We start from the raw sequence: 15948 nt of genomic DNA on the forward strand, positions 1-15948 counted from the left end.
AAAAAATGTTTGGCAAGTGCAGGCACATGGCCAGCACTCAATAAAAGTTCATTTTCTGTCCATCGTCTGATGAATGGATAAAGAAGATGTGGTTTATATATACAAGGTATTCATGGATGGAACTGGAGGGTATCATGCTAAGTGAAATAAGACAGTCAGAGAAAGACAGATACCATATGTTTTCACTCATATGTGGATCTTGAGAAACTTCAGAAGACCACGGGGGAAGGGAAGGGAAAAAAATAGTTACAAACAGAGAGGGAGGCAAACCATAAGAGACTCTTAAATACAGAGAACAAACTGAGGGTTGATGGGGGGGTGGGGGAGAGGGGAAAATGGCTGATGGGCATAGAGGAGGGCACTTGTTGGGATGAGCACTGGGTGTTGTATGTAAACCAATTTGGCCATAAGTTATATTAAAAAGAAAAAAAAAGAAAGATACAGAAGAGCTTTATCAAAAGGAGACACTTGAAGTGTGATCTGTTTGTCAGAAAATATCAAAGCTACTTATATTGCTGAAAATAACAAAAATAACAATAAATTCCATTGGTGAAAAGAAAAGAAAAGAAAAGAAAAGAAAAGAAAAGAAAAGAAAAGAAAAGAAAAAATAAAAGTTCATTTTCATCTTCCATTTCCCTGCTAGCTTACTTGGTCATATCTGTCACTGATCTTCGAGCCATGTCTCCACTCATTCATTTCTCTTAGTCCCTAAGCGTGTCTAGCATCCATCTCTCCCTCGTGGCTGGCTAACCAAAGTGCCATTGCTTCTCCCAGTAGCCCCCTTTTTGGGGAGGTGTCACCCCATACCTTCTCACACCCCAGTCCAAATTGAGGGACATTCTAAGAAAAGACCTGACCAGTACTCATCAAATGTCAAGGTCATAAAAGACAAAGATTGAGGAGCTGTACAAGTTGGAGAAGAAAAGACAATTAAAGGCAATGAAAGATCCTGGACTGGATCCTGAACCAGAAAAAGGACATTAGTGGCAAAAGTGGCAAAACTCAATGTACAGTAAATGGCTAACTCAGCAGGACTTCAAACCCTGCACATCCCTACACACACAAAGGTACCCTTCTTAGTACCTTTGAGGTACTAAGTAACTAAGTGACTGAGTAACCAGCATTCCATCTGTGGCCGATGCCCATAACCATGGACACTGAGTCTGGGATGAGCTTCCCTGGTTATCAGCATTTCATGTGTGCTCTCATGGAGGGAGAATTAAAAACTGTCCCTATAGCACCACTGGGAGAGGATAACTGGGACCTCATGTCTGGTCCCTCCTGGACTCTACCTTACATATTTTTTTTTCCTTTGCTGATTTTAATCTGTATCATTTTGCTGTACTAAGCCATAACCACGAGTATAAAAGTTTTCCTGAGTTCTGAGAGTCCTTCTTGCAAAGTATTGAACCTGAGATTGATCTTGGGGACCCTCCAATACACTCAAATAACTTTTGAAGATTAGTTAATAGTATTGGATCAGTGTTAATTTATTGGGTTCAATAACTACACTATGGTTATGTAAGATTTAACACTGGAGGAGGCTGAGGGAAGTTATATGGAAACTACTATTTTTTTGCAACTTTCTGAAAGTCTAAAGTTATTTCTTTAAAAAAAAAAAAGTAAGTTTATTTATTTTGAGAGGGAAAGACAGAATCCCAAGCAGACTCCACACTTTCAGCACAGAGCCTGATGCAGGGCTTAAACTCACCAACCATGAGATCATGACCTGAGCTGATATCAAGTGTTGGATGCTTAACCAATTGAGCCACCCAGGCACGCTTAAAGTTATTTCAAAATAAAAGTTAAAACACAAAGAATAGGGAAAGATGAGATGATAATTGTTAAAGCTGGGTGTTAAGTACATATGGATTCGTTATATTGTTTTATATGGGTTTGAAATTTTTCAAAATAAAAAAAATTTTAGCTAGAGAATTGAATAGTTTGGTGCAACAAATTAAAATAATCACATCATGGGGCACCTGGGTGGCTTAGTCAATTAAGTGTCAGACTCTTGATTTCAGCTCAGGTTATGATCTCACAGTTTGTGAGTTCAAGTCCTCCCTAGAGCACTGCTTCAAGCCCCAAGTTGGGCCCATCTATGCTGACAGCACAGAGCCTGCTTGGGATTCTTTCTCTCTCTCTCTCTCTCTCTCTCTCTCACTCTCTTGCTGCCCCTCTCCAGCTTGCTGTGCGCATGCTCTCTCTCTCTCTCTCTGTCAAAATAAATTTTAAAACTTTAAAAAATAAAATAAAATAATCACATCCAAAACATTTAGAGCAGGGTCAGCTCCAAGGTTGATGAAGAAACTTTTTAAACATGGAATTTATCAAATATTAAAAGAACATTGAGTTTAATCTCAAAACAATCAAGATGTGGAAACTATGGCCAAGAAAAAATAAGTAACTGCCCATCATAAGAGGCAGCCCAGGGGCACTTGGGTGGCTTAAGTCAGTTAAGCATCCACCTCTTGATTTCGGGTCATGATCTCACTGTGTCAGCACAGAGCCTGCTTGAGATTCTCTCTCTCCCTCTTTCTGCCCCTCCCCACTCTCAAAAATAAATAAATCAACATAAAAAAAAAAAAAAAAGAGCCAGCATATGTTCTTGGCAGAGGCCAGTTTGGGACCCAGAACTTTCACCTCCAAATAGTAGGGTCAAGGCCACCTTCCCTGGAGCCACTACCTTGTGTACAGCCACTGCTAACAGCAACAGGGAATCCAGCGTCCAGGCCTCCCAGTCCCAGCAGGATCTGCTGAGTAACATCTCAAAGCTTGGGGTCTGTCTCTTCCTCAAGACACAAGCTTGACACTACCTCAAGTACATGGTGGGGAGGGATGAGACCCCTCAAAGAGAAGATACTGCACACCACAGGGGGCGAAACCAAGATCCAGAAGAAGAGGGCACCTGTCCAGAGTCACTACACCTCAGAAGTCCTGCCAGAACAGGTACTTGGGTCTCTTGACTTCTTTCCCAACCTTGTGCAAATATAAAGAGCCAGCAAAGCTGGTCCAAATTCCAGTTCTGCATCTTATTTACTGTGCAAACCTGGTCAAATGACAATACCCCTCTGGGCTTGTCTCCACTTCTGCAAAATGAAAAGAGTCATCCCACTTTCCAGGGTTGTCTATGCAGTGGAAGTGAGGGAACCTGTAAACATCCCACCCCACTCACAGAGACCTGGCTCCACTCTGGGTCCCACCACAAGCAGTGCCCCATGCTCCAAAAATATTCGTTTAGGGAATGATGGTCAGAGGTGTATGAATACTAATGAATACTAATATTAATGCTAAGCATAAGAGAAGCCAAATTTTAGGGCAGAAACGTAGGGAAAGAGAAAAATCACTCACCTTGCAGAGCTACCCTTTCACATAAGGACCACCTGTGGGGAGCTCCTTGGATATTAACAACTATGCTTCTGAAGGACATAGGATAAATGTCCATCAGGAAAGATCAGGAAAGGCTGCAGAAAGACGAGGATCACCTTGGAAACCCAGCTGGGTACACAGATTTTTGGTACAAGTAGTCCCAGAAGAATCCCCAGCTTTGAGATTGCAGGGCTGGATCTCAGGTCAAAGTGTACAGTTGTGTACAAATAGGGTGGACACACACACACACACACACACCAATTTCCACCTTAAAAAAAACCAAAAACGTCAAAGCTCCAAAGTCCTTCACTAAGTTTGGCTGTGCCTTTGGGGTAGAGAATCTGGATGGCTTCTGTCAAATTTTGTTTATTCATTCATCTACCAAATATTTGTTGAGCACCTACCCTGGGCTAGACCTGGTCTGGGTCCCTGGGGCTGGGACTGTATTGGTGACCAAGAACAACATAGTGCTTGCTTTCATTAGTGATTTACACAAAAACCAATAGCTAAAGACAAAATACCCACCACTGTAGTGGGTGTACCAAGGGTGTGGTGTCTTTTTCTAACACCAACATGTGGTTTTTCCACACCAACAACCAATCCTCCAACACAATTGTGTGTTCGACAATTCAGTTCAATTCTGACACCAACTCCTGGGGTTAGTGTAGGCCCCACAGGTTTAAGGATCAGTCCCACAAGACTGCTCCCATGTCAGACAACAAGTGCAAATCCCAGGGGCCACCTGTACATTTGACCTGCTGGCTATAAATTCAGGGGTTCCCACAACCCCCTACCCCGGGTTCAGTAATTTGCTAGAATGACAGAACTCAGGGAAGCACTTTACTTATGGTTATTGGTTGGTTATAAAGGATGCAACGTGGGAACAGCCTATTGGAAGGGATGCAGAGGACGAGGTCTTGGAAGGGAGGCAGCACAGAGCTTTCTGGGCCACCTCCCAACACCTCCGTGTCCACCAACTCTCCCCAAACCATGTTGCTTAGGGGTTTTTACCAAGGTTTCATTACACAGGCATAATCGATTGGGTCATTGGCCGCTGGCGATTAGCTCAATCTGCATCCTCTCTCCCCTCCCTGGAGTTTGGGTGGGGAGGGTGCGCTGGGGAGGACTAAAAATTCCAGTGCTGTAATTTTAAGATTTGCTCTTTCCAGCAACCAGGCCCCACCCTGAAGCTACCTATGGGCCCCCATCCATAGACACAAAAGATAGTCCTTATCACTCAGGAGACTGCAAGGGTTTGGGGGCTCTGTGCCAGGAACTGGGGACAAAGACCCAAAACTTGGAGCTAAGAAAGCAGGTCCAGGAACTTCTAATCCAGACCAGGGTGACGTCCTAAAACAGTGTGGTGAGATGAAAAGATAAAGAGGAGCCAGACAGGTAGTGCTGGAGAGGCCTGGGGAACAGCGGGAGCAGGAGGAGAGGGCGATAAAGCTTTAAGTTAAAAAAAGTTATAAACTCATTAGAAGTGACTGTGTGCGTCCCATGTAGGTTTTCCTGCTCATTCCTACTGTGATTACTGTCTCCCCAACAGCCCCCTAGTCCCAAGTTTCCACAAGGTCAGGGGACGGGTACAGGTTTGTTTTGTTTTGTTTTTGCTTCCTGCCATGCTCCAGTGCTTAGATCACTGTGGGCACTTAAAAAGATGTATAGGTAATAAATCAACTCAATGCTTCTGGTACAACCCAAGCGCTCACACGCCTGCCCATGGAATATCTCACCAGCAGACTGCCAGCGAATCAGAAGTTCCACCATTCAACATCACTCCTGGAAATTAAGAAATTCTCTCCTGGGGAACCACGAAAACAGTAATAGTCTCAAGTTACAAATCCTGGTGCTTCACAGTTTACCAAGAGCTTTCCTTTATACCCCGTGAATTATAGATGAGGGAAGGGAAGCTCAGAGAGGTGAAGTAACTCAGAGTCACATCTTCAGGATTTGAACCCAGGCCTCTGGACTCCAGGGGAGGGCGGTGGTGTTTCCTTGCACAGAATGCAAGTCTCTGCATGTTCCTGGGAACTGGCTCTGAGACATAGGGCCAGGCAGGTGGAGAGAGGAAGAGGAAGATGAGGCTCAGTGGCTGATGCTCCATGGAGAAATCCTCCTGGGCAGCTCTGGCTCTGGCACAGCATGGTCACACCCACTTGAAGACAGAGGGGCAGGGGAAAAACTTGAGCCCGGCAACAGTGAACCAGGGACAACTGAGAGCGGACAGCCTGCCAAGTGCTGCCTTTAGTGTTTCCTGTTCCAGCTCATCCTAGGGGAGGAGAAAGGGGCTGGGCCACCCATAGGAAACCCAGGCCTTTCGCTAGAGAGGCCAGGTCAAGCCTGCAGGACAGACACAGGACACAGGTGAGCTGGGCCGAGAGACAGGGGAGGGACTGGGAGCCTGAGTACTGGGGACTAAGGACTGTCCCACCTGAGTAATGACCCTTCCCGCACTCCTAATGACTCTGAGCACTGCTTTCATTTCATTTCTACCCCTATTTCCTAGACCCTTCCTGTAGGCCAGGCCCTAGGATGCTAGGGTAATGTGACAACGGCCCCTGCCCCCTTGGACTTAACCCTGTAATAGGGAAGGCAGCAATAAACAAGAACATAAGTGAGTAAATTACCTTGTATGTTAGAAGAAAAAGTAGAGCAGGAAGAGGAGGCGTGGGATTTTAAAGAGGGCAGTCAGGTGGGCCCCACTGAGAAGGTGATATTGAGCAAAGACTTGAAGGATGTAATGAGAGAGCCAAGAGGACATTTGTGGAAAGAGTGTTCCAGAAGAAGAGTGTTTCAGGCAGAGGATACAGCCTGGCAGAGGCGTGGTTTGGGGAGGCCTGGGGTGTTCAAGCACAGCGAAGAGACAGCAGAAGTTAGGGTGTAGAGCAGGAAGACAGGAGACCATTGAGGCAACCTTGCAGGGGTTCAGTGGGGGCAGATGATAGGGGCTCCTTGAACCCTCCAGGCCCCCTGTCAGACCCTCCATGGCCCTGCCATCTACTCAGGAGTTTTGATTTGGAAGCCTGCATACGAATCCCATTTGCCATATGTGCTGCGTGACCTTACAGGGTCTCCTTCCTTCCCTTCCTGACCTCTCTGTAAAATGGTAAAAACAATACCTTATCTGTACGGTTGTGGTGAAGAAGAAAGGGAATCAAAATAGTGGCTGTCTGCAGGAAAGAGTTACAGCAAGCCACATGAGAGCTAAGCTCATGGGATCCAAGGAAAAGCAGAAGTGGTCACCCAGGCACTCCCTGCCTTGGAAGGGGGACATTCGAGTAAATAAGCCATATTGTCTACTCTAATAGCCCCCAGGGGACAGCAAAGGGGCACTCAGTTCTTCCAGGGGTGCTGCTGTCACCAGGAAGGCTTCTTAGAGGAAGGGTCCTTAGAGGCTGGGTCTCACCAGGAACACCAGGGGGAGGATGCCTGGGTGGCTCAGTCCGTTAAGCCACCAACTTTGGCTCAGGTCATGATCTCAGGGTTCAGTTTGTGAGTTTGAGGCCCCCATTGGGCTCTGTGCTCACAGCTCAGAGCCTGGAGCCTGATTCAGATTCTTTATCTCCCTCTCTCTCTGCCCTCCCCTGTTCACACTCTGTCTCTCTCTCAAAACTAAATAAACATTAAAAATTATTTAAAAAACAAAACAGTCCTTTAAAAAAAAAAACACTGGGGGAAATAGCAGAGGCACAGGGCAGGAGGAGAGGGGTAGTCGCCACCCAGGAGGTAAGCTGAAACAGGACAAAGGGCAGTGCAAGGAGCATGGACTCTCTTCTACAAGCAGTGGACACAAGGGGCAAATTCCAAACAACATGACTACAGTTCAAGAGCTCAGCCTGGCAGCCAGGAGAACAGACAGTCAAGACACTGAGGCCAGGTGAGAGGTGATGGCGGCCTGGGGGATAGACATGGGGATGGAACAAATGGATTTGAGATACCTTAGAAGCAGAATGGACCATATCCGGTGGTTGTCTTACAGTGGGGTGAGAGGAGCTTCTGAGAGTCTGAGGGTTTGCTGCAAAGAATACAGGTTCAGCCTGGCTGTGGGGGACACACAGGGGTCCCAGGGGGAACACTTCCCAGGTCAGAGGCAAGCTTCCTCCCCTCAAAGCTCACAGAAATGGGCCAAATGAGCCCAAGACTTATACGACCACAGGTCCCTCCCTACAGTGAGTCCCCTTGGCAGGGCCATAGCATGGACAGAGCATGTGCTCTGTGGTCAGACCCTGTCCAACTCTTGGCCACCTCCCGCTCTGTGGCTAGAGGCCACACGCTCAAGCTCACCAAAATATTTTTTACGTGTGTGAAGTTAACTGACTTTTTGTGAGAATTCCCCCAGGCAATTCTTGTGAACACACATTGCAGTGGACAGAGCATGAGCTCTGTGATCGGATCTTGCCCAAATCTCGACAAACAGGTACTGAACTACCGTTTACTGAGCGATTATTGCATGCAATTCCAGCCAAGTGCTCACAGGCAGCACGGTAGGGTACGGTGGCACTCAAATACTTAAGGGGGGTTAGTTTCCTATGCTAAGCAGCCCCTGACGGACACTAAGCTCTGGACACTTCCTGTGTTCCCCCGGGACCCCTGTGCATCCCCCACAGCCAGGCTGAACCTGTATTCTTCACAGCAAACCCTGCACACATTCTTAGCAACCCCCCCACCCCCCCACCGCCTCCACAACCGCCAAGGCTCAGAGCAGCAAGGCCAGAAGTATCTCTCCTCAGGCACCAAGCAGATCCCAGCTAGGATGGGCAGCCCAGTGCACCGAGTGTCCCTGGGGGATACCTGGAGCAGGCAAGTGCACCCCGACATAAAGTGTGAGAGGAACATACAGTCTTTCAACGTGGAACGGCTCACCAACATCCTTGATGGCGGAGCCGAGAACACCGCACTCCGGAGGAAAGTTGGTAAGAAGAGGCTGGGATGCTTTTCTTGGAAGAAGAGCCCTTCGCTAGCAGTCCCAACTTCAAATAACAAATTTGATCTCAAAATCCCACCGTTAGAGATTCATTCCTTTGGGCTCTAAAGACGTCTTAAACCTGTTCATATTCCCTGAGCCCACCTGAAGGATAGAAGAGTCCTAGGCAGAAGACGACCTGGGTGCTGGTCCTTATTCTGCCACTGCATAGCTTTGTAATCTTGGGCAAGTCACTTTCCCTCCTCGGGTGCTTGGTCATTGTGTCTGTAAAATGATAGTAATGTCTGGCTTCCTTTCCACGTCCATGAGGCAAGCGGGTGGGAAGATCTGAAGGCGCCAGGAACCTCACCCAGATCTCTAAGCCTTCTGTTCTTTGTTTTTTGGAAGAGAGCATCATCCACAGTGATCCAAAATGCAGCCTGAAGGATAATTATTTCATGACCCAGAATGAATGTTATGAGGCCGCCGTTCAGAGGAAATTCCACATCCAGACAATAGCAAAGTGCCTGGGCTGGTCGGAAAACAGTCCTGAATTATTTTATGCTTACAGGTACTCACTCCCAGGGTAGCCCCACCAAAGAGGAATTTACCTGGGATCACCTGGAAACCCTTAACCCCATGAGTGATTTTCCCCTACTTTAAAGTCAGTGGCTGTTGGGAAAGCAGGATGGCAGGTGCCCCTTCCCTCCTGCATGCTGCCAGGCTGATGGTACCGGGTCCCTGTCTCCAAGACACTACTCAACCACTGCATCTCTCCCCAACAGAGCCGTTTCTGGAGAAGTGGCCTTAAATATACACAGCCTTTTCCTGAAAGCCCTCAGGAGCCTGGGCTCAGAGGAGCAGATTGCCAAATGGGCCCCACTCTGCAACAATTTCCAGATCATCACAACATACGCCCAGACAGAACTGGGACACGGTGAGCCAGGGCTCCTGACACCGTGTGCAGGTTGTGCAAGGTTCCGGAGAGCCCATTCACATCTCAGTGGTCAGACATTGTACAGATTTCATGTGAAAACATTCCAGCGGGTGGCAGGCAAGGGTCTTGAAGGAGGGGGTACCTTTTTCTAATTTACACAAACAGGTCGTATGAGCTAGCAATGGGCAAGTCATTCCTTCTGGAAATGTCAGTGACCATCCCTTGTCATGGGCTGGCCATGTGTCCCCCTCACAGCCCACGGGTGAAAGAGGAGAGATGCCTGAGGGTACAGTGGGGAGCTCCCCCCACTCCAGACTAGGCGGGTGCCTGGCAGCTCCAGGCCCACCAGGACACTCCTCCCCAGGTGAGATGCCTACCCTGGCCCCATGTCTAACTCCCCTCCTTGATTCCAAGGGACATATCTTCAGGGCCTGGAGACTGAAGCCACCTATGATGCAGCCACCCAGGAGTTTGTGGTACACAGCCCCACGATGACTGCCACCAAATGGTGGCCTGGGGACCGTGAGTATCCATCGCCCCCCCCCCCCCCCCAGCCCCATCCGTCCCCAGTGAGAACAAAGTTGGACAGCAGAATAGCACTGGCTCTGATTCCAGTGCACCTTGGGTTGATGCCCTGGTCTAGGCTGGTGACCTTGAGCAAACCAATTCACTTTCTTGAACTTCGGGGTCTCACTTTAAACAGGTGGGATGTGAATAATTTCATCAGCGAGCAGCTGAGAGGCCTCCAAGGGAACTTTGAAGTAGCTGAGGAAACCAACTCAACTGTGGGGAATGAGGGCCAAGGCCTCTCTCACAAGCATGCTGCCCCCACACAGACGCCACGCATGCGCGCGCGCGCGCGCGCACGCGCGCGCGCGCACACACACACACACACACACACACACACACATATCACAGAACCACAGCCTAGTCCCAGGCACTCTCCACAACCCCAAGTCCTCTCATCGCCCAGGTTAATGATTAGGCTTCCATTTGATCACACAGTTAGAGAGAAAAACATCACTCCCTGCCGCTGCTCCAGACACCGAGGAAGGAAGGCTCAGAGTCGGGTCACTGGCACCACACTGCCCCCGGTGGCCACCAGGTGGCGACCACACCTTGCTTCCCTGAAGTTCTGATTTCCTGAGAGGGGGCACCACCAAAGCCCTCTTCCCCAGATGTGACAACACACCTCCCAGGGCACACCTGTGGCACTTCCAGACCCATTTGATGAACACTTACATGGGGAAGAAAACACAATGAATATGAAGAATACAACTAAGCACAAAGAGACAGGCGAGAGAGCAGCAGAGAGGGAGAAAGATTGAGACAGAGAGAATTCCGAGAAATAAGGGAGCTACAGGAGAGCGCAATGAGAGAGGAGAGGGAAGGAATAGATGTCAGATGTCTGATGTCAGAGCCACAGAAAAAAAGAAACGACATTTGCAATCAGGCTAGGTTGAAATCCCAATTCTGCCCCCTCCAGGCCAGTGACCTTGAGCACATCACTCTCCTTCCTCTCTGAGCTTCAGTTTCCTGACCTGGAAAATGGGGCTCATCGGTAATACCTGCCCTGCAGGAACTGGAAAGCACCAGCACAGGGTCCGGCACCATCTGGATATTGAGAAATGGCAATTATCTGTATTCATTATTATTAGGTGGATGATAGATTCATTTATAGACTTTTGGGGACAGAAAAAACAAAAAGCTTGCTCATCCCACAGTGCCTTTTGCAAAACACTGCTGGATTTGTTTGGCTCTTTGGGGCAGTTCCCCCTCTCTGGGATCAGTGACTTTTTGAGGCCACAAAGGCGCCCATCAGCTGGAACGGGGAGAGGGCAGCAGAGCACTCCTCTCCCTGTGGTAAGGGACCAGTTTTCTCACCACGGATCCTGACATGCACACTCCTGCAGCTCTGACATATAGACCCTATCTCCCAGATTCCCAAGAAAATGACTTAAGATCTCCAGCAGCCTCCTTGAGCCTCCTGACCCCATGCCTGTGTACTCTGGGGTGGTTGCTCCACAAACCTGACATTTAGAACCCCTGAACCTCCAGCCACCGAATGGCTGTCCACAAAGCCCTCCAACCTAGTGCATTCTAGAGCCAGACAATCCCATTAAAGTGCTCTGGACTGTTCCAGTCACTTCCAAGGAGGAGTCAAGGTGAGTCAAGGGATATCCCGAAAAAGCATTGCTTTGCTACCCTAGATGCTATCTCTTCCTCTTCCTGGCCCCACGAAGCCAAGCCAGCCCTCAAGCTTCTGAGCACACTGCTCCCTTTGCCTTGCCCTCCCTTCCCTGTGTGCCCTCCTCCCCTGGAAAATACCCCTTACCCTTCAGGCTCCTTGTGCATCCTCCTCTGACCCACACCATTTGTGAAGGCAGATCAAACAAACCCTATCCTGGCCTCATAGAGTGCTCTGCCCTGCCCCATGCCACCACACTGGTCCTCCTAACCCATTACAGACTGGACCCACATCCAGGCTCCTGATGGGGAGAGTCAGCCTGCCTGCTCTGTACACCAAGTCCTCCTACACCAGAGATCATGCTGGGCCTCTCGTGTTTCTGCCCTCAGTGGGACAGTCAGCCACCCATGCCTTGGTCCAGGCCCAGCTGATCTGCTCAGGAGCCCGGCAGGGAATGCACGCCTTTATTGTGCCCATCCGGAGCCTCGAGGACCACACCCCACTGCCAGGTAAGTCCATGTGACTCCCAGGACCCCTGCCAGGACAGGCCTCCCTGTCCTGAGGCCCCAGAGGTCATGGGAGAAGCTAGGACATGTCTCCCTTGGGCAGGGAGGAGTCCGGTTGGACAGCCCTCATGCTAACTGGCTGGGTGAACTTAAGCAAGAATCAGCACCCAATCTGACCTCAGCCTGATCCCCTGCAAAACAGGTATAAAACCCCAATGTCACAGGCTGCCGTGAGGCTCAGAGGAACTGGAACGTGTGTGTGGTACCCCACACAAAGTACTTGGTTGATAGATGTTCCCGTCTCCATCTCCTTCTAGGAATCACTGTTGGAGACATCGGGCCCAAGATGGGCTTTGACTGTATAGACAATGGCTTCTTGCGACTGGACCATGTGCGGATCCCCAGAGACAACATGCTGAGTCGCTTTGCACAGGTGGGGGTCCTGGAGATGCTGCAAGCTTATACTGCCTGGAGAGGGGATGGTGGCCCCCTGCAGATTGCTGCTGTCTCTGGGTCCTCCCCCATAGGGCAGAGAAGCAGACCCCACCTCAGAGAGGCTCTGGTATCCCACAGATCTGTGTAAAAACCCAGTCGAGAAGCAGTGTGATATTGGGCAAGTCACTTGGCCTACCTGAGCCTCAGAGTTACCACAGGTAAATGGGGAGGTAGAGCAGTCATGGGGTAGGGTGGCAAAGCAATGTGAGAAGAGGGAAGGGCTGAGAGTGAAAGCATATTTACCTGCAGTGAGGCCTAGACACAAACAATCACAGACCGGACACTGGCCGGGTGTTAGAGGAAGTTCTGGAGGTCCCCATCTTGCCAGGCATTACCTTTAAGCTGTGGATTTGGGGGAGATCCTAGGTGTCCAAGGTGAGGAGCTGTGAACCAAGGCACTTAGGGCAGTGGCTGTTTCGCAAAAAGCACGGGTGTGTTTAACGATCAGCGTGGCCACACCAGCACGCTCTGGCTGGTAGTCGGCCATCTGTCCCAGGTGAGCGGTTTGAGGACTGTGGTGCCTGCAGGGCATGAAGCCCATAGTTATGGGTATAGGACAGTCTGGGGAGTCTTGGCTCAGACTCAACACCTGCCTTTGGCCCACCAGGTCTTGCCAGATGGCACCTACCTCAAGCTCGGAAAATTGCAGATCAACTACCTTTCCATGGTGATAACACGGGTGAATCTGCTCTGGGGCGAGGTAACACCCATTCTGCAGAAGGCCTGTGTCATCGCCATTCGCTACTCGGTCATCCGCCGGCAGTCCTGCCTCCGGCCCAGGCAAGAAGCACCCACAGGCTGACCACTACAGACAGAACTAGCTCTGATTCCCACAGCACCTGCCCCCTGCTGCCACCCCTCTGCCAGAGTGGGGTGCTGGGAATACACATCACCCCCGTAACACACACGCAACACCTGCCCAGACCTAGCCCATCTGGCCATGTCTGTAGGGTCTCTGTTGGCTCCCTCTAACCCCTGGCTGATTGGCTGCCCATCCTGTGTCTGTCAGTATCTGACCCCATGGGGTTTCTGTGAGATCATTTGTCTTTGGCCTGGACCATCAGATCTAACTCAGTCTGTCTGTCCAAATCCAACTGGGTCCTACCCGGCTATGACCAGCTGAGTATGTCTGGGTCAGCCACTTGCCAAACTGCAGGTGACTGTGGCTCCTGAGTTTGTTCTGTCAGGATGTGAGTGATTGTGTCTGGAAAAGCCCAACTGTCATACCAGACAGTATACGACTGAAGTCGGTTCTGTCTGGCTGGAACTGTCAGCATCCTGTGGTATGTCCAAGTCCGGATCCATTTTGTTGTATGTGACTGTGTCAAGCTAATCCTCCCTCTGCCCTATGGGACCAAATAGCCAACTACTCTCTGTTTTTTAACATGTGTATGTGTACCCATGCATATGCATGCCTGTGGAAACGCACACAATTGCCAGATTCAGCAAAAGAAAATACAGGACTGCCTGTAAACGGCAAATAATTTTGCTGTAAACAGAAAATAATATACAACCACTATATCCCAAATGGGGACATGCACCCAGGATGTGGCAACATGGAGCTGAGCATATGGTGCCCCAGTGAGCATGGCAGGGGAGGTACAGCCATAACTGATTCAACTAGTGGTGCTGAGGGACGGGCTTCAACCTGCCAGTTCTTGTCCCAACTCTGCCAAGTGACCCTGGGCAAGTCCTTTGCCCTCTCTGGGCCTCAGTTTTTTCACCTGTAATGTGAAGATGAGAGAACTTCCAGCCCAAGAACCTGGCGATGTTTCATGCCATGGACTGAAGGATCCAGCAGTCTAAGCAAAATGGACTGCAGGTCAGATGCCAGGCAGACCTGGGTGGACCACAGCTAGGCCACTTGCCAGCTGTGGGAGCTTATGCTAGTCACCCCACCTCTTTGTCCCTCAACTTCCTCACCTACGACACAGGGTGACAAGAGCAATCTTTCAGGGCAGTGCTAAGAGTAAAAAGCAACAAAGCATGCCAGGCCCGTAGCCCAGGACCCTTTCCTCTGGCAAACCCAGGGTCCCCGTGCTGGCCCGGGCTTCAGATTCCTGGGGTTAGGGAGTCTTCTCTGGAGGACAGGGGTGCCAGGGAAAGGTGCTGCCGCCGTCCCGTCCAGACTTCAGTTTTCTGGGTTGCAGAAGTGTCCCAAGTATGGTTATAATAGTATGTGTCTAAGTGAGGGGTTGCTGACCTGGGTTCCTCCCGGAGAGCCATGGGAGGCTCCTCACATTCATGCTTTCTTTTAATCCACAAAATAGTTACTCCAGGCCCCTTCATGCTGGATACAGTCTCGGGCACTAAAGACACAGCAACAGACAAGGCAAATACAGTCCCTACCTTAGGATTCCATCAGACCCAAGTTCACATCCTCAGAGTTACTGATTAGGCTCAATGTACCTCCCAGCACATACGATGTGTACCTGGACTTTGAAAGGTCAAGTTTCAAATCATCGGGGGTACAAGACCACAACCCTTTACTTGAAATCCTTGGGACCAAATGTGTTGGAATTCATAACTTTCATATTTTAGCAGGATAATATGGTGCATATGCTGTAATTTTGTAAACTTCCCCCATAAGGGGCAACATCCATAAGCAAACATGTCAATATTTCTGCAGAGAATTGTGTGGATATTCATGTTAGATAGAATTTTAAGATCATTAATAACTTCATGTCAGTTCAGGTCAAGTTTTGCAGTGAGTTATAAAAAACTATCAGGTTTTTAAAATTTATTTGAGAGAGCAAAAGCGAGCGAGGGAGAGAGGCAGGGAGGGAGTAGGAGAGAGAAAACCTCAAGCAGGCTCTGCACTGTCAGCCACAATGTGGGGCTTGAACCATGAGATCATGACCTGAGCTGAAATCAAGAATCAGATGTTTAACCAACAGGTGCCCCCCCACAAAAGCTATCAGTTTTTAAGTATTTTATGGCACTGGGGATATGGGAAGTGGGGAGGTGGCATGTAGCAATCTTCTAAACCTTCTTCTTTTCTTCCATTCAGTGACCCAGAGGCAAAAGTCCTGGACCACCAGACACAGCAGCAGAAACTCTTTCCTCAGCTGGCCACAGCCTATGCATTACATTTCCTGACAAGCAACCTCTTGGAATTCTTCCACAGCTCCTATGATGCCATTCTGAACAGAGACTTCAGCCTCCTGCCTGAGGTACCTGCTGTCTGCTGGGGGTGGAGGGGTGGGGTGCAGGAGCTGGGAAATGGCTGAAATTGTTCTCATCACTGGGATGCAGCCACAGCCCTGTTCCCACAGGCTCCTTCTACTATCTCCTCTCAGCCTTCCAACATCCCAGGGCACCCAGGGTGAACTGTACCTCGACATATAAATCCACCTACATCTGGCCTCCAGAAAGCTCCAAAAATGTTAGAGGGAATAATCACACATAATACATACAACACAGAAGCACAATCCCTGGTGTGTATTTGAAACCTAAAAAGCCCCCCAAAATTACAGTCATTGAGAACACATTTGGTGGCACAATTTGACCTGAATTGATCTGATTTATCCCACTGGACGTATATACA

The 15948-nt window shown here is 49.3% G+C and overlaps 1 protein-coding gene across 3 annotated transcripts in view; it reads left to right on the forward strand.

Moving 5' to 3' along the window:
• Window positions 1-5596: 5596 nt before the first annotated feature.
• ACOX2 (acyl-CoA oxidase 2) overlaps window positions 5597-15948 on the forward strand; it is a 30463-nt gene continuing 20111 nt past the window's right edge. Inside the window, exons 1-10 of one of the 3 annotated variants that reach the window (XM_086697765.1) lie at window positions 5656-5736; window positions 5879-5986; window positions 8103-8285; window positions 8684-8846; window positions 9061-9212; window positions 9627-9734; window positions 11790-11909; window positions 12224-12339; window positions 13009-13181; window positions 15412-15574. In XM_086697765.1, coding sequence (XP_086553891.1) covers window positions 8126-8285; window positions 8684-8846; window positions 9061-9212; window positions 9627-9734; window positions 11790-11909; window positions 12224-12339; window positions 13009-13181; window positions 15412-15574 — 1155 coding nt within the window. In that variant the 5' untranslated portion in view covers window positions 5656-5736; window positions 5879-5986; window positions 8103-8125. Of the gene's footprint in view, window positions 5737-5878; window positions 5987-7180; window positions 7250-8102; window positions 8286-8683; window positions 8847-9060; window positions 9213-9626; window positions 9735-11789; window positions 11910-12223; window positions 12340-13008; window positions 13182-15411; window positions 15575-15948 lie in introns of those variants that run through there. The other 2 variants (XM_025916143.2, XM_086697766.1) reach the window with 2 other exon arrangements.

This window comes from Puma concolor, chromosome A2 (genome assembly GCF_028749965.1).
Source record: "Puma concolor isolate L17-30 chromosome A2, mPumCon1.1.hap2, whole genome shotgun sequence".
Taxonomy (NCBI): Eukaryota; Metazoa; Chordata; class Mammalia; order Carnivora; family Felidae; genus Puma; species Puma concolor.